General features: G+C 36.8%; 1 protein-coding gene across 1 annotated transcript in view; it reads left to right on the forward strand.

Annotated features, from left to right (window-relative positions):
- MSH2 (mutS homolog 2) overlaps nt 1–23,659 on the forward strand; it is an 81,551-nt gene extending 57,892 nt beyond the window's left edge. The window contains exons 9-16 of the mRNA XM_045054181.1: nt 8,172–8,295; nt 9,769–9,919; nt 12,739–12,836; nt 15,494–15,739; nt 16,931–17,135; nt 18,329–18,576; nt 20,499–20,674; nt 23,212–23,659. Of these exons, the coding sequence (XP_044910116.1) occupies nt 8,172–8,295; nt 9,769–9,919; nt 12,739–12,836; nt 15,494–15,739; nt 16,931–17,135; nt 18,329–18,576; nt 20,499–20,674; nt 23,212–23,382 (1,419 nt within the window). The 3' untranslated portion in view covers nt 23,383–23,659. The remainder of the gene's footprint in view (nt 1–8,171; nt 8,296–9,768; nt 9,920–12,738; nt 12,837–15,493; nt 15,740–16,930; nt 17,136–18,328; nt 18,577–20,498; nt 20,675–23,211) is intronic.
- The last annotated feature ends 1,023 nt before the right edge of the window (nt 23,660–24,682 follow it).

Genomic DNA, 24,682 nt, shown 5'->3' on the forward strand with positions numbered 1-24,682 from the left:
TACGTGTTGACATTTTTTGCTTATAGTTATCCTTGTTTTCTGTTTTTATATTTTGATTAAACTATAGTTGACACACTCTGTTAATATTAATTTCAAGCATACAACTCAGTGGGTAATGCTATGCTTACCATACAGTGCTATTACAATACCATTAACTGTATTTCCTAAGCTGCACTTTTTGTCATCCCTGTGAGTTATTCGTTCCATAACTGGAAGCCTGTACCTCCTACTCCCCTCTACTCATTTTGCCCATCCCGGACACCCCTCCTTTCTGGCAGTTATCAGTTCTTTGTAGTTATGGGTCTGTTTCTGCTTTTTGTTTGTTGGTGGACCTTTAAGTTGTTTTTAACTCTTGGCTATTATGATTAGGACTTTCATGAGCAGTCATGTACGAGTATTTGAGTATCTGTTTTCAGTTCTTTTAGGTATATATTTAGGAATAGAAATGCTGAGTCATATGGTAATTTTATGTTTAACTTTTTGGGAATCACTAAATTGTTTTCTAAAGTGTCTGCACCATTTAACATTCCCATCAGCAATATAGGAGGAATCCAGTTTCTTCACGTTGCTGCTAATAATTATTATTTTCTGTTTTTTGGAGTGTTGTCTTAATAGTGGGTGTGAAGTGATATTGTTTTTGTTTTTTAAGGTTTATTTATTTTTGAGAGAGAGACAGAGACAGAGACAGAGACAGAGTGGGAGTAGGGGAGGGGCAGAGAGAGAAGAAGACACAGAATCCAAAGCAGGGTCTAGGCTCCGAACTGTGTCAGCATAGAGCCTGACGTGGGCCACAAACCCACGAACCAAGAGATCGTGACCCAAGGTGAAGCCGGACACTCAACCAACTGAGCCACCCAGGTGTTGCCATTATGGTTTTGATTTTCATTTCCCTGGTGGCTAATGATGTCGGGCATCTTTTCATATGTTTGGTGCCCATTTATTTGTAATCTTTAGGAAAATGTCTGATCAGATCCTTTGCTCAATTTGAAATTGGGTTGTCTTTTTGTGTTTGAGTTGTAAGAGTTCTATATATATTCTGGACACTAGACCCTTTTTCTAGGAAATAAATACTTCTTTCTGGGTTTTCTACTTGCCGCAAGTTGTTTGTAGTGATTTGTTTTTTTTTTTTTTAATTTTTTTTAACGTTTATTTATTTTTGAGACAGAGAGAGACAGAGCATGAACGGGGGAGGGTCAGAGAGAGGGAGATACAGAATCCAAAGCAGGCTCCAGGCTCTGAGCTGTCAGCACAGAGCCCGACGCGGGGCTCAAACTCACGGACTGCGAGATCATGACCTGAGCCGAGGACAGATGCTTAACCAACTGAGCCACCCAGGCACCCCATTTCCTGTTTATTTTTAATATAATTTGTGCCTCCCCCAACATTTCCTCCCTTCCATAGTTTGTTTTTTAAGAGAATCATCTTATGACTTTTAATTTTTATTTTGTATTAATTTTTTTAAAGTAGGCTTCACAACCTGTGTGTAGCCCAATGACCCTAAGATCAAGACCTGCTCAGAAATAATCTGTCTCTTAACTGACTCAGCCACTCAAGCACCCAACTTGTGATTTTTTTTAAATCCTCTTTTGTGTCATTGCTTTTTTGTTTCATTAATTTCAGTTCTTATGCATTTTTTCTATCTACTTTTTTTACTTTAATTTAGTGTTCACTGTTTTTCCAGCCTTTTTCAGTAAGCATTTAAGATTACACTTTTTTTTCTATGTATTTAGCTGACTGTATCCCATAAATTTTAAAGGTAAAATCTCTTACTCAGTTTTAAGAATTTTATTCCCATTATCATTTTTTTAGGAATATATGTTTTTTAATTTGTAAGCTTTTAGTACATATCAGTTTCATAAAAGTTCTCAGTGTACTTGAGGATCACTTGTGCTCCCTAATTTTGGTTGCAGAGTTTTCTATATGTCTATTAGGTTAGATAGGGCTTTAGTTGTTTTGTTCACATTGTCTGTATGCTTGCTAATTTTTGATCTGCTGAGTTACTAAGAGAAGTGTGGATTTCTTATAGTTCAGTCCATTTTTGCTTCATATGTTTTTAAGACACAAAGCTATAGTTTCTTTGTGGTGAACTGAACCTTCATCATTCTTTAGAGACAGTGTCCTTAGTAATGCTTTTTGCCTTAGATATAGTTTGTCTGATAATAAAGGGCTATGCCAGAGTCCTCCTTTTTAGTTTTTTTACATGGTATATATTTTTCTGTCCTTTGTGAGTCTTTATGGTTAGAAAGCTTATAGCTGGATTTTATTTATTTTAAATTTATTTTCATCTTAAAAATTTTTTTAATGTTTATTTTTGAGAGAGGGAGAGACAGAGCACAAGTGGGGGAGGGGCAGAGAGAGGGGGGAGACAGAATCCGAAGTGGGCTCCAGGCTCCGAGCTGTCAGCACAGAGCCTGATGCCAGGCTTGAACTCACAAACTGCAAGATCATGACCTGAGCTGAAGTCAGATACTCAACTGACTGAGCCACCCAGGCCCACATTTCATGATCTTTTTTAAGTGGCAATCTGGATTTATTTCTACATTATTTTGTGATTCCTATTCTTCCTGGTTCTCCTTATTGCTCTTTCTTTCTTGTATATTGATTGGGCTTTTTAAATTCCATTTTGCCTTTCCTTGTAGCCCCTCCCCCATCCTACCACACATGCACTGGTTTGGAATTTATTCACAAATTTTTACAAAATATGTATACATAACTCAAAGTCTGTCAGTATCTTCTCACCTAACCCCCCAAATACTAGGACCTTAGGATATCTGAGATCAGAATATATTTTTCTTCATTATTGGCTGGTATTTTAGTTCTGTCTTTTCCCCCCTTAAATTTCCATTCTATACAGTCAGTGTTAAATTTAGATTTGCCCATATGCTTACCAGTTTCTTAGCTATTGATTCCTTCTTCCTGAATATTCTTTAGGAGTTCTTTTATTGGCAGTCTGTTAGTCAGGTTTTGTTTGTTTGAAAATGTGTATTTCACCCATGTTCTTGAAGGATATTTTTTGTGGGTATACATTCCAGGTTGAAGATTAACAGTTATTTTTCCTTAATATCTATGAGATTGTATTGTGCTGTCCTTTGGCTTGCATTATTATTGTTTAGAAGTCTTGGTTCCAGATACTGATTCCTTTAACTGCACTGTGTCCAAAAGTGGATTTCTTTTTCTTTTTCCTGTTTGGATTTACTGTGTTTTTCTTAATCAGAGAATTCATGTCTTTTATCAATTTTGGAAAATTATCAATCACTACCTCTTTGAATGTTGTGCTCCTTCATTCTCTTCTCCTAAAACTGTGTTTGGACATATGTTACACTTTCACATTTTTTTTTTCTGCCATGTGTCTGTGCTGCTCTCTTTGTGATTACTTCAGATGTTCCAATTCACTGAGTGTCTCTTCAGCTCTGATATGATGTTTAACCAGCCCATAGGGTTTTTTTTTTCAGTGATTACATTTTTTATTTATAAAAGTTATTTGGTTCATTTCTAACTCTGCCTAGACCTTTTTTTTTTAAATAATATTTTGTTCTTTGCTCATGTGTTCCATTCTCTATTATATTGCTTTAAACACTTTAATATACTTAAAAACATTTTTTTAATGTTTATTTATTTTTTAGAGTGAGAGAGAGAGCGCACAAGTTGGGGAAGGGGAGAGAGGGAGACACAGAATCCGAAGCAAGCTCCAAGCTTTGAGCTGTTCGCACAGAGCCCGATGTGGGGCTCGAATCCATGAACCCGCGAGATCATGACCTGAGCCGAAGTCGGTCGCTTAACTGACTGAGCCACCCAAGCGCCCCAACATTTTAATATACTTAACATTCCGTGTCAAAAATTTCTTGGTTTAAATCTGCTCCTTGTTTCTGCAGAGGTTTTTTTTGTTTGTTTTGTTTTGTTTTTTGTGTTTTTACTCTCACTGTTGGTGGCTTCTTTCCTTGTCCATTGTTTATTTTAAATGTTTATTTATTTATTTAGAGAGTGGGGGAGGGGCAGAGAAAGAGAGGAAAGAGAAAGAATATGAAGCAGGCTCAGTGCTGTCAGCATAGAGCCCAGCGTGGGGCTCAATCCCCTGAACCTCGAGATCATGACCTGAGCTGAAATCAAGAGTCAGACTCTTATGCCCCTGTTATGTATATTTAGATTACGAATTCTCATCTATTTGGGTTCTGTCTGTGCAGATTATACACCACCCCCCATATAAAATTTGCCCTTTTGCTTTTGCCATGTGTCCCACATTGTAATTAAGCCAGGAACACTTTTCTTTTTTAAGTGTATTTATTAATTTTGAGAGAGAGTGCAAGCAGGGGAGGGATGGAGAGAGAGGGAGAGAATCCCAAGCAGGCTCCATGTTGTCAGTGCAGACCCTGACACTGGGCTCAAACTTCAGAACCGTGAGATCATGACCTGAACCAAAATCAAGAAGAGTCGGATGCTTAACAGATGCTTAACTGACTGAGCCAGCTAGGTGCCCCTGGTACAGGTAATTTGATTCAAAGGTATCTCTTCTCTTCTCTGGTATATTGTTTATTCATATTTAAATGATAGTATGAGGATCTTTCTTTCTTTGTTCTTTGATCTTTTTTCTGAATTTCATCTTCCCATTTTGGAGTTCCAAGCCTGGGTTTCTTTTCCTCCATCTTTTTTGTGTAGTCTGATGTAATGAGTGTGTGGGTTTTCCTGGTGATAGGTGGGTGATGTTGTTGGAAAGACAACTAGAGACTAAAGGTCATATGTCTTGGTTCTGGGTTAGAATACTGAGTTTGGTGGTATATTTTAATATCCCAGATTGTTTGGGAGGGGTGATGTCTTGCTGAAGGGTACCCTGTTTGGAGTGTGGGCCTAGAGTGTTTTAGTGCATTAGGACCCAGTCATTCACTTTCCCTGTTTCACTCCAGTCTCCTCAGCAGTGCTTTCACAACAGTATTTCCCCTTCCCGAGGAAGGAAAATGGAAGGATACCCATTCAACTTTCTTCTCTCCAGATTTGGGATTACTAGTGATGATTCTCAGGGTTAATTTACCAATGAATGGGCTTCTGGAAGGTGGGGGTGAGGAAAGGAATATGATTTGGCTCTGCGTCACTTCTTTTTAAGTTCATTGGAAGAGGCAAATTCTTTAGCTATGTCAATCCACCCTTGTTGCATTATTTTCCCTGAAATTATCCTCTTAGTTCTTGTTTCTGCATCATCTTCACTGTTTGAATAAACTGTATAATATTACTGAGGTACCATTGTGCAAATATTGTGATGTTTTATCATTTCTGGGTTCTGCTGTAACAGATAAATCTGCAGAGATCTTATTCATCCCTGTGTGGCTTTGCATCTGTTGCATTATTCCTTAGGTTGAATTCCTGGGAGTAGAATTGCTGTGTCAAAGGGTGTAACAAATATCTCTGAATCTTGTCGAATATTGCTTTTTTTCTAAAGGTTATAACAACTTAGGTTCTCACCAGAAATGAATGAGTACACTAATTTCACTGTAGCCTCATTAGTATTTGATGGTAATATTTTTCTTTAAAAAAAAAAATAGCTGTAGAATAAGATCTTAAGGTTGCTTAAATATTCATATCTTTTACTGTTGAGCTTTAGCATTTTCCTGTGGTTTAGTTTACTACTTATTTTACTACTTACTTTCTCATTTGTGAGTTGTATGTTTTCATATTTGCCCATTGAATGACCTTGATATTTTTCTCATACATGCAAAACCAAGTTCCTTTATAAAAGAAAGTGTTTAACCTTTCTATTTTTACATTTTTTTACAAATATAATTAAATCTCTTATCAGTTTCAACTGAGAAATTTATGTGAATTTATGTGATAAACTGAGAAATTAAGCTAACTTTTTTGGTTAGCTTTTTGTAATTTTAATTCCTTTTTCTTGTGTTTGCCTTTGGTATGTGAGGAAGGTGTGTTCTCATTAAGTAGAAAGTAATTGGAAAGAAATTATATTAACCCCATGTACTAAGGTGTTTTGTTTTTTTAGAGAGAGAGAGAATGTGGGGAAGAGGGTCAGTGGGAGAGAGAGGGACAGAGAGAGAATCTTAAGTAGGCTCCACACTTTGTGCTGAGCCTGACAACCCACGGTTCTGATGCCAGGACCCTGGGATCATGACCTGAGTCAAAATCAAGAGTTGGATGCTCAACCAACTGAGCCACCCAGGCACTCCGCCAACCCCCCACCCAATTTGTTTGCTAAATTAAAATAAATCTCCTTGGGACACCTGGGTGACTCAGTTGGTTAAGCAGCCGACCCTTGATTTCATCTCAGGTCATGATCTCATGGTTCATGAGTTCCAGCTCTGCACTCACAGCGCCTGCTTTGGATCCTCTGTCTCCCTCTCTCTGCCACTCCCCCATGTGTGTGCCTACTCTGTCAAATATAAATAAATGTTAAAAAAAAAAAAAAAAGAATATCTCCTTGTCTTCAAGTAGGCTCTATACCCATTGTGGGGCTTGAATAGGAGTCGCATGCTGTACTGACCAAGCCAGTCAAGCGCCCCTAATTTTTTTTTTTAAGATTTTATTTTTAAGTAATGTCTATAGCCAACGTGGGGCTTGAATTTACAACCCAGAGATCAGGAGTTGCATGCTTCCCCAACTGAGCCAGCCACACACTCCTCCCCTAATCCTTTTTAATAGTTCTTAATGGCTGTAAGGATATGCTTCATTCATTTTAAAAAATATTCTAATTGTCTCTGGTTTTTAGTCATTTTGTTTCAAAAAGGGATTCCTATTGGACTGTCACTAGGAGTGAGGAAATGCTAATGTTTGATTTAGTTTCCTCTTTTCATAGTTTACCTTTTTGCTTACCAATCATTTTAAATATTCCAATAAGCAGTTTATATATATATAAGTCCTCTATAGTGGGGTGTGTGGGTGGCTCAGTGGGTTAAGTGTATGTACAACTTTTGATTTCGGCTTAGGTCATGATCTTGAGGTTGGTTGGTTTGGGCCCCATGTCGGGCTTTGCGCTGATTGTGCGAGGTCTGCTTGGGATTCTCTCCCTCCCTTCCTCTCTGCCCCTCCCCGCTTGCTCTCCCTCTCTCTCAAAACTAAATAAACAAAAATAAAAAAATAAAAGTCCTATATAGGGCACCTGGGTGGCTCAGTCCATTGAATGTTGGACTCTTTATTTCGACTCAGGTCATGATCTTATGGTCGTGAGATCATAGCCCGAAGTCAGACTCTGTGCTGGGCATGGAGCCTGCTTAAGATTCTCTCTCCCCCTGCCCTTCCCCAACTTGTGAATCTGCATGGGTGTCCTTGCTCGCGCGCGCTCTCTCTCTCTCCCTCCCTCCCTCCCTCCCTTTTTCCCTCCCTCCCTCCCTCAAAAATATATAAATAAGTAAATTGTGAGTTTAACATAAAAGTCTTATATAATTAAGACTTTGTTTCTAAATGCCTTGTGTATACATATGCCATTGTAAGTGAGATCTGTCTTTCATTATGATTTCTTGCTGGCTGTTATTGATAAGAATTTAGGGGAAACAAAGTACTTGAGAGATTTTGATGAACTTACCATTTTAAGAAATAAAATTCTATAGTTTTTTTTGTAAACTTTGAGATCTTAAGATGCATCCTTGGTTTGGGTAAAAACTACACATTCTGTTATAGGCTATGAACATTGAACATTGTTTAGTAATGTTTAGGAAGAATGTAGTGAACATTGTTTAGGGGGAACTGTAATTAAAAATACTGAATGCTGCTAGTGAAAGAAGCACTGCATTTTTTCATCCAAGTACTTTTGGACATCTAGAGCTCTATAAGCTCCTTATAAACAGGATTTTACATCTCCTAATAAATAGAAACTCTTTAAAGTATTGGCTGAGTAACTTAAAACATAAGTTTAACTCAAAACACAGTGACATTTAAATGAAAGAAAAGAAAATACATTGGGATTCTTTACCCATCATTTATAAAATGTAGCTATTCTTGGGGCTATTCTCAGGGCGCCTAGATAGCCCCTAGATAGCTTAGTTGGTTAAGCTTCCAACTTCAGCTAAGGTCATGATCCCACATTTGGTTTGTGAGTTCCAGTCCCGCATCGGGCTCTGTGCTGACAGCTCAGTCTGGACCCTGCTTCAGATTCTGTCTCTCTCTCTCTCTGCTTCTCTGTCTCAAAGAATAAACAAACATTAAAAAAAAAATCCTGCTCTTTGTTCTGTCCGTAGGTGGAAAACCATGAATTCCTTGTAAAACCTTCATTTGATCCTAATCTGAGTGAATTAAGAGAAATAATGGATGACTTGGAAAAGAAGATGCAGTCAACATTAGTAAGTGCAGCAAGAGATCTAGGTAAGAAGGGTTCATTGGAGGTTTTTGTCTATACAGTATCCACACTGGTGCCAGAATTACTTCCCAGGAGGACACAGTGGATCTTGCCAGTTCCTTGTTTAAATTGCCAGGCCTTTCTTCTGCACAGTAAAATTACAAACACTTCAGGTTAACATACAGGAATACTTTGCATTCAGAGCCACACCCTCTTCCAGACTTCTCTCTTACTAACTCGCTAACCCAAGGATGATCCCACATTCCTTCCAGACAGTTCAACCAAGAGTCCCTTGCATCATTTCCTTTAAACAGGATCTGCATTAAACGTCACCTCCACTACAAGCCTAATTCTACTAGGAATAGTTCGTTGATTTGGCTTTGAGGTTCCCTACTACTTCAGTAACTTCAGCTTTTTTTTTTTTTTTAATGGCTGCCTTCCCTACCAGATTATTAATTCCCCCAATTAGTCTCAGACTATTCACACAGATTTGTTCTGAATTTGTAAACCTCTTTGCTTTGAGCATCTCTCACATGTATGTTAAATGAATAAATAAATCTTAGCATATTAGAAGACCCCTTGAGCAGTAATACTTAAACTTTTGAAGAATCTGATGAAAGTTATGAATCCTCTTTCCTGAAATATGTCCATACCTACATATACAAAAAATTTTGCAAATAGTTTCCATGGAGAATTCATGTATGGACTAGACCCTAGGTAAAGAATCTTTGCCTTACTTCACTTCTCGTTTCATAGCGCTGTCTACATTTTTTCTACAGTCTCTTTCCTCTCCAGGACAGTGATTTCCTCCCCAGTCCAGTGAGGTCTGTCTTTAGTTGTTTGCTGCTACTGATATTTCATAGCCATGCTTTAGCAGTTAAATTTGTAGGTATGATCTCTCTTCTGGTTTGTACTCTAAAGATCACATTGATGTGCAAGATGATGAGGACAGACTTAGAGAAACTTAAAAATCTTAGGTGTACAAACTCTAGCTGATTGATAATTGCTTATTTTGTGAAGTTTCCTACCCTTAACAGAAAATACATGTTATAGTTTTTCTAGAGTTTCATTGTCAAGAGTCTTAAGTTTTTGTTTGGAAAGTGTATTTGTTCACTTTAGTCATCCTTTATAATAGTTCCAGAGAAATGCTTTGGTGAAGTAAAGAACCCTGGTGCAGAACTCTCCAAGGGAAGGGGCCATATCTTAGCCCACTGCTGTACTCTGCACCTTCGGATGGGTATACCCAGAAAGCGCTTCGACATCAGAAGCTAATAACATTAATGCAAGAGTTTAAGGATTTTATAGACAGCCTTCATTCATGTAGTTTTTGAATGAAGTGAAGTTTGACTCTTTCCCAGTTAATCTTAATAATTTCCGCTACACTGTCTTGCCATAAAAGTATGTTTTTCACCATTTAGAGTTAATTATTTTAAACATTTTATTAAAAAATGGCTCTAGATGTCTGTAACATACTTTTTCTTTATTTCCTTATCCTGAAGGCTTGGATCCTGGCAAACAGATTAAACTGGATTCCAGTGCACAGTTTGGTTATTACTTCCGTGTAACGTGTAAGGAAGAAAAAGTCCTTCGTAACAATAAAAATTTCAGTACAGTAGATATCCAGAAGAATGGTGTTAAATTTACCAACAGGTTTGTATTTATATTACTTTATTAAGTCTTCAGTAGTTCCATGGAACTAAATTGTTCTGTGAAACGTGAATGCTGTATGATAAGGAAGTTTTACCTTATTAATTGATACAAGGCATAAGGTAAGAGTGAAACATTATTTTCTTATAAGTGCCTAGTCAGGTGTTCCAACACCCCCGTGTTAAATAACTCTTCTCTTCCTCATTGACTGAAGTGACACTTTGGATCTGTTTTTAAGATTCTTTCACATGTCTGTCCCATAATTCTTTTGTCAATATGAAATAGATTAATTATATTACAGTTATTTATACTATACTTCCATATCTGTTAGAGTTAGTTCCCCATCATATCTCTGCTTTATAGTTATTTTCATGTTTGGTTTTTCTAAGAAAACTTTGCTATAATTTACCAATTAAAAAAAATTCTGCTGTATCAGTTGGATCTATAAATTAGTTTAGGGAGATGCCTACCAGCCTTAGCAAGGTCACTCATTAGATTATTGCTTTTTAAAAAATTTCTCTTTCTGGGGACGCCTGGGTGGCTCAGGCAGTTAAGCGTTTGACTTAGGCTCAGGTCTTGATCTTGTGGTTCGTGGCTTCGGGCCCCACGTCAGGTTCTGTGCTAATAGCTCAGATCCTGGAGCCTGCTTCAGATTCTGTGTCTCCCTCTCTCTCTGCTCCTCCCTTGCTCGTTCTCTCTGTCTCTCTGTCTCTCTCTCTCTCAAAAATAAACATGGACAAAAGATTTTGCGAGTTTTTCTTTTCCTTCACTGATGTTCAGTTTCTGAGGCAAATTATGTATGGGTGAAAAAAGAATTATTTTAAAATAAATCTTCTGTGGAGCTCCTGGATAGATCAGTCGGTTAAGTGTCCAGCTCTTGGTTTCAGCTCAGGTCATGATCTCACAGTTTGTGAGTTTGAGCCCCGTGTTGGGCTCTGTGCTAACAGGGCATAGCCTGCTCTGGATTCTTTCTCTCTCCGTCTCTCTCTGCCCCTCCCCCACGCTTGCTCTCTGTGTCTCTCTCTCAAAAATAAACTTAAAAAAAATTGTTTTCATAAAGAAAATAAAATCTTCCATTACTTGGGTGGGGGCATTTATCTTTTTCCTTCTGTACTATATTAGAATTTATGGCAGCCTAACACCCACCCCTCTTCAATAGTCCCTGTACTTTACAAGTAGTTTTTGTATATGTGATCCCCTTTTATCCATTTATTTAGCAAGTCTTTGAGTGCCTCTTATGTGCAGACATTATTCTAGGTGTTCAGACACCCCAGGAATGAAAACAATCCATCTGTTAGATTTCTCATTACAATTCTGAAATAAATAGGTTTATTTCTCTCATTTTTTACATGAAGCTGAAACTCCCAATTTCCCAGGGTTAGACAGCTAGCAACATTAGATACTCACTCCTAGATCTCCTGTCGCTAAATTTAGTAGTAGTTGTTTTTCCAGTAAACTATCCCTGACTCAAGAAATATATATGTATATTTTGGCTTAGATAAGGCAGAACTTGTGGGGTATTATAACCATCTTTGAAGCACACCATTGATTAATTTATAATATGTGTAGAAGAGATAGAACTGATTGCATTTATTCCAAAAGTTGTGGAAAATTTATTAATTCATTTTGGTCAACAAATGAAACGTTTGCTGTGTATCTGAGTCTTTGATCATATAATTTTCCTTCTTCCTTTTTTTTGTAATGTTTATTTATTTTTGAGAGAGAGAGAGTGAATGTGGGGGAGGTACAGAGAGAGAGGGAGACCGAGGATCTGAAGCCGGCTCTGCGCTGACAACTCACAAACCATAAGATCGTGACCTGAGCTGAAGTCCAACTGAGCCACCCAGGCACCTCTATGATTTTCCTTCTTAAAAACTTCCAGTGTCTGTCTGCCATCCAGAAAAATCTGGAACTTGTATTGTAACCTGCACAGTCTTGTCCCTGGCCCCCTCCACTTTCCTCTCTTGCTACTCTTCCTTCACATAGTGGTCTCACTTTTATAATATCTTTGCCTCTTGTTTTTCTTCCTTTAATTCTTTCTCTTTGCCTGTTTCATGGTCTGCTGCTGCTCCTTGCCTGTGCACTGTTCTTGAGCTGTGTATGTGTATTATGCCACTGGCTAATCCATCAACTTCACAATTATTGCCTTGGTTGATGCCCTCCTTCATCTAGTGAATGCTTCCCCCTTTTTGTCTTCTCTGTGCCCCCCATCTTGTTTTTTTGTTTTTAAGTTTATTTATTTATTTGTTTTGAGAGAGAGGCAGCATGAGTAGGGATGGGGCGCAGAGAGAGAGAGAGAGAGAGAGAAAGGATCTCAAACAGGCTCTGTGCTTTCAGCGCAGAGGCCAATGTGGGGCTTGAACTCACTAAACCGTGAGATCATGACCTGAACCGAAACTGAGAGTCAGATGCTTAACCGACTGAGCCCCTCAGGCACCTCATTGTCTTTTTGTTTTCAATGTCCTTCCCTTCCTTTGATATTAGTGAATGTTTTTCCTTCACTTTATTATCTTTCTTCACTTTATTTCAACCTATAGTTTCATTTTTTCTTAACTCAATGAGATTTGGTTTTCAAAACATTTTCCTTACTTTGACAGCCTTCAGTATCAAAAGAAGAGCTCTTGTAAACAGCGTAAATGTTAACATAGTGAATTCCAGCCACATCTTCTCCTAATGAGTTGCCCATTTTCTACTCACATTTTCATTTTAATTATTGTTTTGGTTCTTTAGAGGATAGATACTCTGTATATATTTTATGTAGTACATATTACCTCCAGTAGATGTTTTAATATTTTTAATAATATCATTATCTTGATTTGCAGTAAACTGACTTCTCTCAATGAAGAGTATACCAAAAATAAAACTGAGTATGAGGAAGCCCAGGATGCAATTGTTAAAGAAATTGTCAATATTTCTTCAGGTAAATTGAATAGACCAGTACATTAACTGTTCTGAATATAATCTGGTTTTTAGTAATAGAAACATCAGGATGTTTGAAAAGTGGTTTTTTTTAACAGCTGTTAAATGTTGTGACTGTTTATTATGTTAGACTGCGTATAAGTATTTTATAGGTATTGTGGTAGGACAAGTAGCTGGAAGTTACTCTTGTAAGTAGAAAGGTAAGTTAGTGCAGGCTAACGAATGCAATGGGAACAGCCTGAAAAACAGATATACATAAAAGTGCAATTTATTGTTTTGTTTTTTTGTTTTTAAAGCACAAATTTATTGTAACAAGGAAAAGAAACACCAAGGGCTACAAGGCACTAATAATGTAGATTATCTATGGGTTCATGCTCTAAGTTTTGGAAATAAGTACCACTGAAAAACAAATAGAAATTACACATGAGGCAAGAAGCCTTCTTTTGGGTTTTGTGTGCCGTTTTGCAGATTTCCAGAGTTTATTCTAGAGGGCACTGTTGAGCAGACTGCATGACGTGACACTGGTATTGCCTGTAGTACGGAATGAATGTGTGGTTAGCACAGGGTAGGGCTGATATGTTAAACTGGAAGGCTTTGCCTGTCATCACGGACACCTTTATTGTGCCTTTCAAAAAGATAACCAAAGAACTGCTTCAAACAAGTGATCAAAGTTGGCATCATCAATAATGGGACAAATGACATCATAAATAATGCTTCCTGATGTGATGTAGAGGGAAGAGCACAGTACTGCCCATGAGGTATTCTTGACAAAAATGTTTAACGTGATAATGAATGAGAAGGGAAAAACTTAGGTAAATTTAGATTTGTGAGACACTACTTTTAAGGCCTGTACTCTTTAAAAATGTGTGTGTCATGGAAGCAAAAAAGGAATGGGCAGGATCTGTTCTATCTAGATTAAAGAGACACGGCAAGCAAATGCAGTAGACAGTCCTTGATTGGACCCAGGACTAGGAGTTGGAGGTAGGGAATAGCTATCAAGAACCTTGAGACAAATTGGCGAAGTTTAAAAGGAAATAATACGGTATTGGTGTCCTATTTCTTGGGTGTGTATTGTGAGTAAGTAGGAGGATGTCCTTGTTTTCATGCTGAATTATTTAGGAGTAAACAGTCATTTGAAAACTGTGTGTTTATATAATTCTGTAAATTATTTTACTATTAGCAATTTTCATAGTAAATCAGAAATATAAAACTTAAAGGGTTCTAATACACTTTATATATTGGTGTTGAGGTGAGTGAGATTTGTAAAGATTACATTTTTGCTTGGCAGTATCAGATAATCGTGGCATGACAGTCTCAGTTGAATTACATTCCTGAGTCTAGATTGCGTTTTTAAGGATGCTGTAAATACTATATATTCACACTTCCTTAAAAAAAAAAAAAAATTACTAGCTCCTATTCATCAAGCACCTACTAGGTTAAAGCTGCTAGCTTTAAACATTTAAATGGAAGGTTTTTTTTATTTAGAGTTACCTTGAATTTAAATGAAGCCTTTTCTTGTCTAATATATGCATTATTTTTATTTTAAAATGTAATGGATCATTTTTGTAGTTTTCTGTCTTGGCTATTACACCAGAAGAGGTAATGCTGTTAAGAGCCAGATGATGTAAGATACCAAGTATAGACTTAAATAAGAGGCTTCGGTTTTCCTTTTTTAAAGTAATTACAGTAAGTACTCCATTAATATTTAAGTAATTTCACAGGTTCTTGTTCCTACATTATAGAGTAGTGTGAGCTGTTTCTTTTTTTAAAAGAAGTACATGTTAGGTAAAACGGAATAAATTTGAAAATGGTGAAACAGTAAGAGTTATTTGTATTCAACCATTCATAAGTTAATTTTTATTTTCAAAACATTTTATCACTTTTATAGGAAACAAGGGAATCAAAGATGAATTATATATCCTGCCATTTGATTAAACTCATAAATGTTTTTCTAAAACACTATTCTCTTGAATGTCCTTTGAAGCTTTTGACACACTGATGCCCGTGTGATAGTTCTACATAATGTGTGTGTGTTATGTTACACCAACTCCTCCAAGCTATTAAAATTTAGAACCTATTCTATAAGTTTTGACCACTTTTATTGCTTAAACATGCATTGCCTGGCATGTGTCAGGGACTTTTTAGCGTACATAATAGCTTTTAGTATTAATGTTCTTGGAGAGGAGAATCTCATTGAAAGTGTTTTAAGTGACAATTAGGGATCTAAATTATGCTAAATTTCAACTGCATGTGGTACTGGTGGGAAGAAAAAACTCAAGTAACAGTTATATGGTCAAGTTTATACATGCACAGGCCTTGATGGTCACATTATTATATTTTAAACCTAGTATTTGTATGTTTCCTAAGATAAGCAGCTGTGTGCTTTTTAATTTTAATGGATTTCGGTAAGGGAAGGCATCACACTCTATTTTTGAAATCCGTTCATACTAGGGGAAGATGTAGTAATACATTTTAAACTCGTGAGGTTTTAGGTATTCCTTTCAAATTTAGCATGGCAAACTTCTGTTAATATTTTAAGTATATAAATTAGAAAATGGATTTTAAATTCCCAAATAGGGAAGTTAAACATATTTCTGTGGCTGTTTATATGTATTTTTTTTTTCAGTATTCCTATGCACATTTTCTGTTTTTATACAGGTTACGTAGAACCAATGCAGACACTCAATGATGTATTAGCTCAGCTAGATGCTGTTGTCAGCTTTGCACATGTGTCAAATGGAGCACCTGTTCCATATGTACGACCGGTCATTCTGGAGAAAGGACAAGGAAGAATTACGTTGAAAGCATCCAGACATGCTTGTGTTGAAGTTCAAGATGAAGTTGCATTTATTCCTAATGATGTTCACTTTGAAAAAGATAAACAGATGTTCCACATCATTACTGGTAAAACAAAAAAAAAAACCCAAAAAACATCTAATTTATGGGCTTTTTGGGAGTGGGGTGGGTAATGTTTCCTTTTTTTTTATTTTGGAGTGGAAATATTTAAGACTGATGAAGCAAATTCTAATCCTTGATGTTAGAAAAACAACATTAATCATACTGGTTAGTAATATATTCACATTTGGGTTACAGGGAAGATTTGGAAGGAGGGGGAGGCCCGTATGAGAGAATGTCATCTTTATATAAAACTTTTGTTCCAAGGGGTTTATTAGTGTATTTAAAAATGAATTTTCCGGAGTGCCTAGGTGTCTCAGTCAGTTAAGCGTCTGACTCTTGATCTCAGCTCAGATCTTGATCTCACAGTTTTGCCTTCAAGCCCCACGTTAGACTCCACTCTGGGCGTGAAGCCTACTTAAAAAAAAGAACATCCCTTCAACCTAAAGATTACTGTTAGCCAGAGGTCATTGAAGGTCAAGTAGAATGGACTGCTGAATGACCTCAGCTTAAGGTAGCAGTTCTTTTAAAGACATGGGACTATATTCATGTGAAATTTGAGAAAAGTTTGCTTATAGATTAATGTAGCATGTTTCAAACTAAAGTGTTTTTACATCTTAACCAGATTCTAGAAAACAGAAGTGGAGGATGGGTGGGAGTCTTTGGACAAATATATTGGGGGAATAGTCAGTGATAATATTCTAGTTCCCCAAACAGATTTTCAAGTTGTTAATATAATCTAACCCAAACAAAGAAATTGTACTTTTGCAGAAAATGGGGTTGTTTCTTAGGGCTTTAGTGTGGAGTTTAAGTAATTTGAAAGATTTGACCATACTAATCCATTCACTAATAGCCTTGTTTATTAATGAGTTATAGTGTGTAGTTAATCATTTAGGTGTGTACTACTTCTCTGGGTGACATCAAATTATCACGTAGGCGGTTTGGTGAGCTGTGAGAAAATGTGGTTTTTCTAGGCAAATTACAGGTAAGGTATATTTTTCATGGGTCCTCTTGATGAAGGGTGCAGTGTAGGTTTGACTGAAGAGAAAATACCATTACTTAGGTAGTTGGTGGTTCTGCTGCTTATATGCCATGTCATATGACCTAGGTGATTAGTCATAAATGTGCAGTTGAAGACTAAAAATTTATTTGCAGAAATAAATTTAATGATCTTGCTTTTCGATATAATTTATTTTATAGGCCCTAATATGGGAGGTAAATCAACATATATTCGCCAAACTGGGGTGATAGTTCTCATGGCCCAGATTGGGTGTTTTGTGCCATGTGAGTCAGCAGAAGTGTCCATTGTGGACTGCATCTTAGCCCGAGTAGGGGCTGGCGACAGTCAGTTGAAAGGAGTCTCCACATTCATGGCTGAAATGCTAGAAACTGCTTCTATTCTCAGGTGAGTGAATTTCCTAGTCCCCTCAAAATGAAAATGAATGTCCCTGTCCTGTGAGAAGTGCATCTGCAGATTCATCTATAAAACATCTGAGAACCTTCATCTAGTTTAATAGTTTTCTTATGAACTTTTGTCTTAAAGGGTGATTGGTAATAGTTGGGGAAAGCTTCTTTGATTTTTAAATTTGTCTTCTTAAGATTTCTGGCAGTTGTTCACCTTATAACCTCCGCCACTACTATGCTTTTGCTTGTGCTGTTCACAATTACGTGGAGTGTTTACCCATGTCCTTTCCAATCTTTAAAGGCCTTAGTGACAGACATTCTACTTCTCTGATGTCTTTCCTTGTCACATAAGCCTCAGGTCATGGATATTTCTTCTGTGAACTCTTCAACATGCCTTTAACTTTATTAGATTTTTTATTTTAGAGGTTACTAAAATCTCTTTGTTTCACTTTTAGGTGCTTCTTTAAAGGTAGGGAAGCTGTGCCTTCTGTTTCTTAGTATCTTCTAAAGTACATCACATATAGTAGATCCCTAGTAAATTACTATTAATGATTAGAGAGGTGGTACAAATATTTGGTATAGTAATTAGTCAATAAGCTAATATTTGTAATTTAAAAATTAAAGAAATAAGCAAAAGATGCCAGTGGCAATTCACAGAAAAATAAATGACCAGTAAGCACATGAAGAACTGTTACATTCTCTGATTGAGGGAAAAAAATTCCCCTCCTTACATTTAGTTAAAAATGAGAAAAGAAAGAATGCTAATGTCTGATTGGTAGGGCTGCAGCAGGCACAGGAATTTACATGACCACCAGCTGTGCGTACATGCAGGTGTCCATATGCTGACAGCCTTTTCCCATCCTCCCCATCCTCTTGTGGTATTAATCTCTAAAATCTTGGTTGATTTGATTGGCAAGAAATGAATGATAGCTGATTTATTTGGAAATTGATTACTGCTAGTGAGATTGGTAATTTAAAAAATATTCACTGTTTCCTTTTCCATCGTTGTTTATTTATGGCCATGCCCATTTTTTTAAGTTTCAGTGCTTTTTATTCACTGTTAAATTTTTTATATATTAAGATAATCTGTTATGTGTGTGGCGCATCTTTCCTATTACATTGCCTTAATTTTTTTTTTTTTTTGCATTACCACATATTATATAATGGGGAGTTTTCATTAATTATGTGTTTCAGGTCTGCAACCAAAGATTCTTTAATAATCATAGATGAACTGGGAAGAGGAACCTCTACTTATGATGGATTTGGATTAGCCTGGGCTATATCAGAGTACATTGCAACAAAGATTGGTGCTTTTTGCATGTTTGCAACACATTTTCATGAACTTACTGCCTTGGCCAATCAGATACCAACTGTTAATAACCTACATGTCACAGCACTAACTACCGAAGAGACCTTAACTATGCTGTATCAGGTGAAGAAAGGTGAGTGTGTACTGCTAGTGTACTGTAGATTCAGGTGTGACAGTGAGAAACTTACTACCCTTGACATCATCAGTGATTGCCTTATTCTAAGTATGAATTGTTGATATTTGTACAGAACACATTTACCTTTGAATTCATAATCTGGGTACAAGGGATGTGGTACATTATTTATATTTCTGTGTCTCATAGTAGACATTCATCATAACAGTTGCAGAAAGAATAACTCTTCAACATTATCACAGAGGGTTTTGTACTATCTCTATCATGGCAGCATGATTTCTTATCAGATTACCTACAGCTAATGACAATAATAAGCTTTGAAGTTCCAAGGCTTTTTAACAAACTATTTATTATATTATAATTATCTAATTGTATTTTTTTTTTTTTTAAGTTTATTTCTTCACTTTGAGAGATGGGGGCGGGAGCAGGGGGAGAGGAACAGAGGTAGAGAGAATCCCAAGCAGGCTCTGTGCTGTCAGCACAGAACCCTACTCGGGGCTTAATCTCACCAGCTGTGAGATCATGACCTGAACCAAGATCAAGCATTGGACGCTTAACCAACTGAGCCACCCAGGTGCCCCTAAAGAGTGTGTTACATGAACAGGTTCATTTAAAGGTAGGGTTTCCACAAATCCTGAAATTGTTGGTAGTTCTCACATACAAAATGACTTATTTGTTAGCATTTCATCCTTTCAGAAGAGTTTGTCATTTGTGGGTCTGGCAGCTAATGAGCTTACAGGGTTGATGAGATTAACATGCTGCCTAAACATTTCACCAATCATTGGAATAGTTTTTTCAGATGACTTTCTGATTTTCCAGGAACACATTTTCCTGCATCAGTGGGTTGCACATAAGTGAGATATATTTTTGGTTCTTTTATTCTTTGTTGCTTATGCTTCATTGGGAATCCTTTTGAGTTATTATTGATAAAAAATAAAGATACTTTTAGTTGGACCTGGAATTTAGCATGAAATTGAGGTTTCGTTTTGTGTTTTGTGTGATAAAGAAATGGGTTCAGAATTTTAAAAGACCAGATGATGTGAGGAGATGGTAGGAATAAACCCATCCAATCCATCTCCAGCCCCAGAACGTCAGAGATAATGTAACTAGGCAAAAAAATTTTATAGTTGATACGTAGTTGAGGCAAAAATGGAATCTCCATCTTAACTGTCTGCGAGCATCACTTGTATTAAACGTCTGGAAGGAATGTCTTAAGTCAGTTTATTTTCTGCAAATGGGGATGAAGATAAGCTACCTAATCAATAAATTTACTAGTGACTTGGGTCAAAAATTCCGTTTTTTGGAATTTTTGCAGTAGTTTAGAATCAGTAGTCATGTGTTTGCAGTAGTTTAGAATCAGAATAAGACTATGTAAGAATGGTAAGTAACTTTTCTAAGACCAGTATTGTAAATATTTATATTTATCTAGCCAATTTTCTGAAGTCATTATCTCTAGAAAATGATGTAGGCAGATCTAGAGGATAGACCATTGAGTAATAAGTCTGTATATTTTGAATTAAGTGCTCTTAATTAGTGACGCACATTTATCTTTTTTTTTCTTAATACTTTATTTAGTTCCTCACTTATGAAATGAGAAGACCTCAGGAAGATTGAATTGATTAATTTTTCTTCAGAATCTGATATTTGTCTAGACCTTTGAGGGTTCTTATCAACCTTTTTTTCCCTGAAATTTTTCCTACTACATTTGTTAAGGATAGAATATAACATTTTGTGCCAAGTCCTAGTTACTTTCCATTAAGGCCTAATTAAAATTCCTTCATCTAAGTTACTCTGAAACATTTGGCTAATGTATTTGAAATACAAAATTAAGCTTCCTAATTACAGGGTGAGATGGATAAGTTCTCTTTACATTAATTGCTGTCTTTTTCTACCCTGTTCCTCACGATCCCCAAATTTCATAGGTGTCTGTGACCAAAGTTTCGGGATTCATGTTGCAGAGCTTGCAAATTTCCCTAGGCATGTAATAGAGTGTGCTAAACAAAAAGCCCTGGAACTAGAGGAGTTTCAGAATATTGGAAAATCACAAGACTATGGTGAAATGGAACCAGCAGCAAAGAGGTGCTATCTGGAAAGAGAGGTTTGTCAGATTGTTTTTGTAGTTATTTAATCCTGTATTATATCTGTCAGGTCACCAAGATGAGTTATTTCTTCCCTATGTGATTCTAATATTTATTTGTTGATCATTCACTTAGATTTCTTTGCATGGCAAAGACTTCATTCATCTCTATTATTTTTCTTTCTACACTATGTGCATGACCAAAGGAGAGCATTTCAAAGTACCAGATTTAAAACCTATGACGACAGGAATATTAGTCTAGGTGTGTGTTTGTTTAGAGAGAGAGAGAGTGCACATGCATGCACAAGCTGGGGAGGGGCAGAGGGAGAGGGAAAGAGAATCTCAAGCAGGCTCCAGCCCAGTGCGGAGCCCAACACAGGCTCCGTCTCAGGACCCTGAGATCATAACCTGAGCTGAAATCAAGAGTTGGATGCTTAACAAGACTCAGCCACCCAGGCGACCCCTTTAAAAGTTTGGGGTGTGTGTGTGTGTGTGTGTGTGTGTGCGTGCGCGCGCGCGCTTGCTTGTTTGAATTTACGATCCTGACTGAGATCAAGAGTTGGAGGCTTAACTGACTGAGCCACCCCTAGTCTAGGTTTGAAGTAAGTAATTCAAAGGAGTAAAAGATGTCTGAGCACTTTTTTGATTACTTCATAAACAAATAGATCAAATCCAGTTATTTGCATATTTACTCAGTGCTTAGTTAAGATGATAACAAAGAAAGAAACATAGTTCCTGCCTTCCAATTGTTTAGAATCTGGCTGGGGAGATAAGAATAATGAATATGTCATAGGGTTCCTGGCTGGCTCAGTTGGTAGAGAATGTGAGTCTTGATCTCAGGTTTGTAAGTTCAGGCCCTATGTTGGGTGTAGAGATTACTTAAAAATAAAACCTTAGGGGTGCCCAGGTGGCTCAGTCAGTTGAGCATCCGACTTTGGTTCAGATCATGATCTCATGGTTTGCAAGTTTGAGCCCTGTGTCCAGCTCTGTGCTGACAGCTCAGAGTCTGGAGCCTGCTTCAGGTTCTGTCTTCCTCTCTCTCTGCCTCTCCCCCAGTCATGCTCGTGTGCTCTCTCTCTCTCTCTCTCTCTCTCTCTCTCTCTCTCTCTCATAAACATGAAAAAAATTTTTTTAATCTTAAAAAGAAAAATATGTCATAGAGATTAATTAAGTGGTATATGACAAATGTTTATTCTGGAAAGCTCTTTGTGGGCAGAATGTTTCAGTTCTCATGGGAGAAGTTCATCTTAAGTTAGGCCTTATCTCTAAGTGATGGGTGAAATTTAGATACTAGCACAGGAAGGTACAAGTATGTGCCCAGTGTATTTTTTAGACGTTAAAGGATTCTCTGCAGTAATGAAAATAAAAGAATCTTAATTCACTGCTAGGTCCTGGCAGCATTTACTGTAGTTATACATTGTGAACTTCTTGTCATGTCTTTAGCTTTAACCAGTGAGTTTTTGGTGGTGTTCTTTATTGAAGCATAGATAATTGTTACAGTAGATTATTGTGTATGACTTTTAAGCTTTGAAAAGGCCTAGTTTCATCTGTTGTACCTATACTGGCAAGAGAAATGTATTCTATCTCGTTGCCAGTTTTAAGTGTGGAAGGTTGCTGTGAAATGGTCTTGGTGTCACCAGCACACCTAGTGGTGATCTGGGGTTACAGAGGTTCCTTTATGTAATTCCTGGTTTCCAATTAGAACAGAAACCATGTACTTTTGATAATATTAATTACACTTTTTTGAAAAAATTTTAAGCTAAAGAAGATGCTCAGTCTAGATTTTATCTTTACTTGAAAAAGTGCACTTGTTATTTAATAGAGAAATATTTCTTCATTTCTTACCATTTGAATATCTGCCTTTCAACCCTTAAGGTACTTATCACCAACTAGCTCCCTGTATGAAAAACAGGCTTTTTAGTTCTGCTTCATATGTGATGATAAACATTTACATAGTACTTACCTTTGCCAGGCATTGTTCTAGGCACTTCTAAGCACGCATATTCACTCTCCATTTCTCCTAACAGCCCTGTGGAGGTTGGTAATATTATCATCCTATTTTATGGATGAGGAATGTGGGTTAAGGGATTTGCCCACAAATGACATGGCAAGTAACAGCCATGTTTTTTAGAATGGCAATAAATGGCCAGTAAAATAATACTGATTTTAAAATTCTGTATGTGTATGAGTACTGAATTTTCAGTGACTATTTATGCCTTACAGTATTTATAAACCTTGAGTTCTTTTTCTCCCAGAAGACTGTTTATGCATCGATTATAAAAGGTGAGGGATTTGGAAACTATTAAAATATTCAGCCCCTTTCATTAGCAGCTGAAAAGATATTTATAAATGTCTTTTAATAACTTGCTATTAAGAAATATGCTCAACTAAGGCCTTTGTGTGTATTCTAGATAGTGCACACTTGTAGTTTAAAGAATATTCTTTGAATATCGGGTGGTGTGTTTAGATTGAAATTTAAAGAAACAATTCATTACAGTTCAATGTGACTTTTTAAAAAGACATTTTAAAGACTAATGGATCATTCATATGTCTTTCAGCAAGGTGAAAAAATTATTCAAGAATTTTTATCCAAGGTGAAGCAAGTGCCTTTTACTGAAATGTCAGAAGAAAACATCACAAAAAAGTTAAAACAGCTGAAAGCTGAGGTAATAGCAAAGAATAATAGTTTTGTAAATGAAATCATTTCACGAATCAAAGTTACTACATGAGGAAATCCCATCAAAGGAACGAAGATAATATTGATAAGCTATGGTCTGTAATGCTTTTGTATTGTTTTTATACTAACCCTTTTTTTCATAGTGTTGGCAATTTGATGCCCATGGGATATCACCTTAATAAAATATTTAGTAATACTTTGAGTACAATTTCAAAGATCTTTATTTTGAAGAATGAGAGCTGTAACTGAGGAATACATAAATGGACATGGGCAATAGTAGTCAGTGTGTGGAATTTTATAAATAAAATCATGTAGTTTGTGAAATTTGATATGTGTTATATTTCTTTGTAATAAGACTTTCTATTTAAACATTTATTTATGTTTTTGAGAGAGAGAGTGAGAGTGTAGGGGGGTCAGAGAGAGAGAGAGACCCAAGTAGGCTCCACACTGTCAGCGCAGAGCCCCACACAGGGCTTGAACTCACAAACTGTGAGATCATGACCTGAGCCAAGATCAAGAGTCTGATGTTTAACCAACTGAGTCACACAGGCGCCCCTGTAATAGGACTTCTATATGTGTTTATTCCCAAATGGTATGGAAGAAACAAGTAGCACCCAAAGACTTTGTAAAAGTAAAGGATCTTCAAACTAGAAGGAACCATGGAAATTATTTCCCTTGATTCTCCAGAGTGTCTGTTTGTTGGCAGGAGCTAGGGTAGCTGGATACACATTAGCCAAGGAATTTGTTACAAATTCCTTATTTCCTTATTTTACAGGAAAGAGGTGGAGTGGTTAAGAGTCAGTGGCTAGCTTGCTGAATATGGGTGGGGGGGATGGGAGGACCATCTTTTCAATAAATAGTGATTGGATGATGGGGTATCCATATAAAGAACAAAGTGAAACTGGATCTCTACTCCATATATGAAAATAAACTCCAGTGAATTTTTTTATCTAAATGTACAAGCAAAACTGCAAAGCTTTTAGTGTTTAGTTTTGTAGTTCTACAGAAAATAATATAGGGAAGTATATTTTCATGATCTTGGCTTTGGGAAAGATTTCTTAAGTCACAACACCACCCACTCAGCTGTATTGAAACTAAGCACTTTTTTTCATTAAAAGTCATCACAAAGTGAAAAGACTTAGATCCATGATGGGAGAATATGTTGGTACTACATAAGATATCAAAAGATTTATTACCAGAATATATAAAGCACTACTATACGGTTACTAAGAACATGAGCACTTAAGAGTCTTATTACAGAGTCGGTCGTGCAGGAGCCATCGCTCAGGGGCAGGTCCGGCCTTGGGGCTGGCAGGCTGAGTGGAAGAAAGATGGCAGCAGCAGTGGTGGCT

The sequence above is a fragment of the Felis catus genome, chromosome A3 (genome assembly GCF_018350175.1).
Source record: "Felis catus isolate Fca126 chromosome A3, F.catus_Fca126_mat1.0, whole genome shotgun sequence".
NCBI lineage: Eukaryota > Metazoa > Chordata > Mammalia > Carnivora > Felidae > Felis > Felis catus.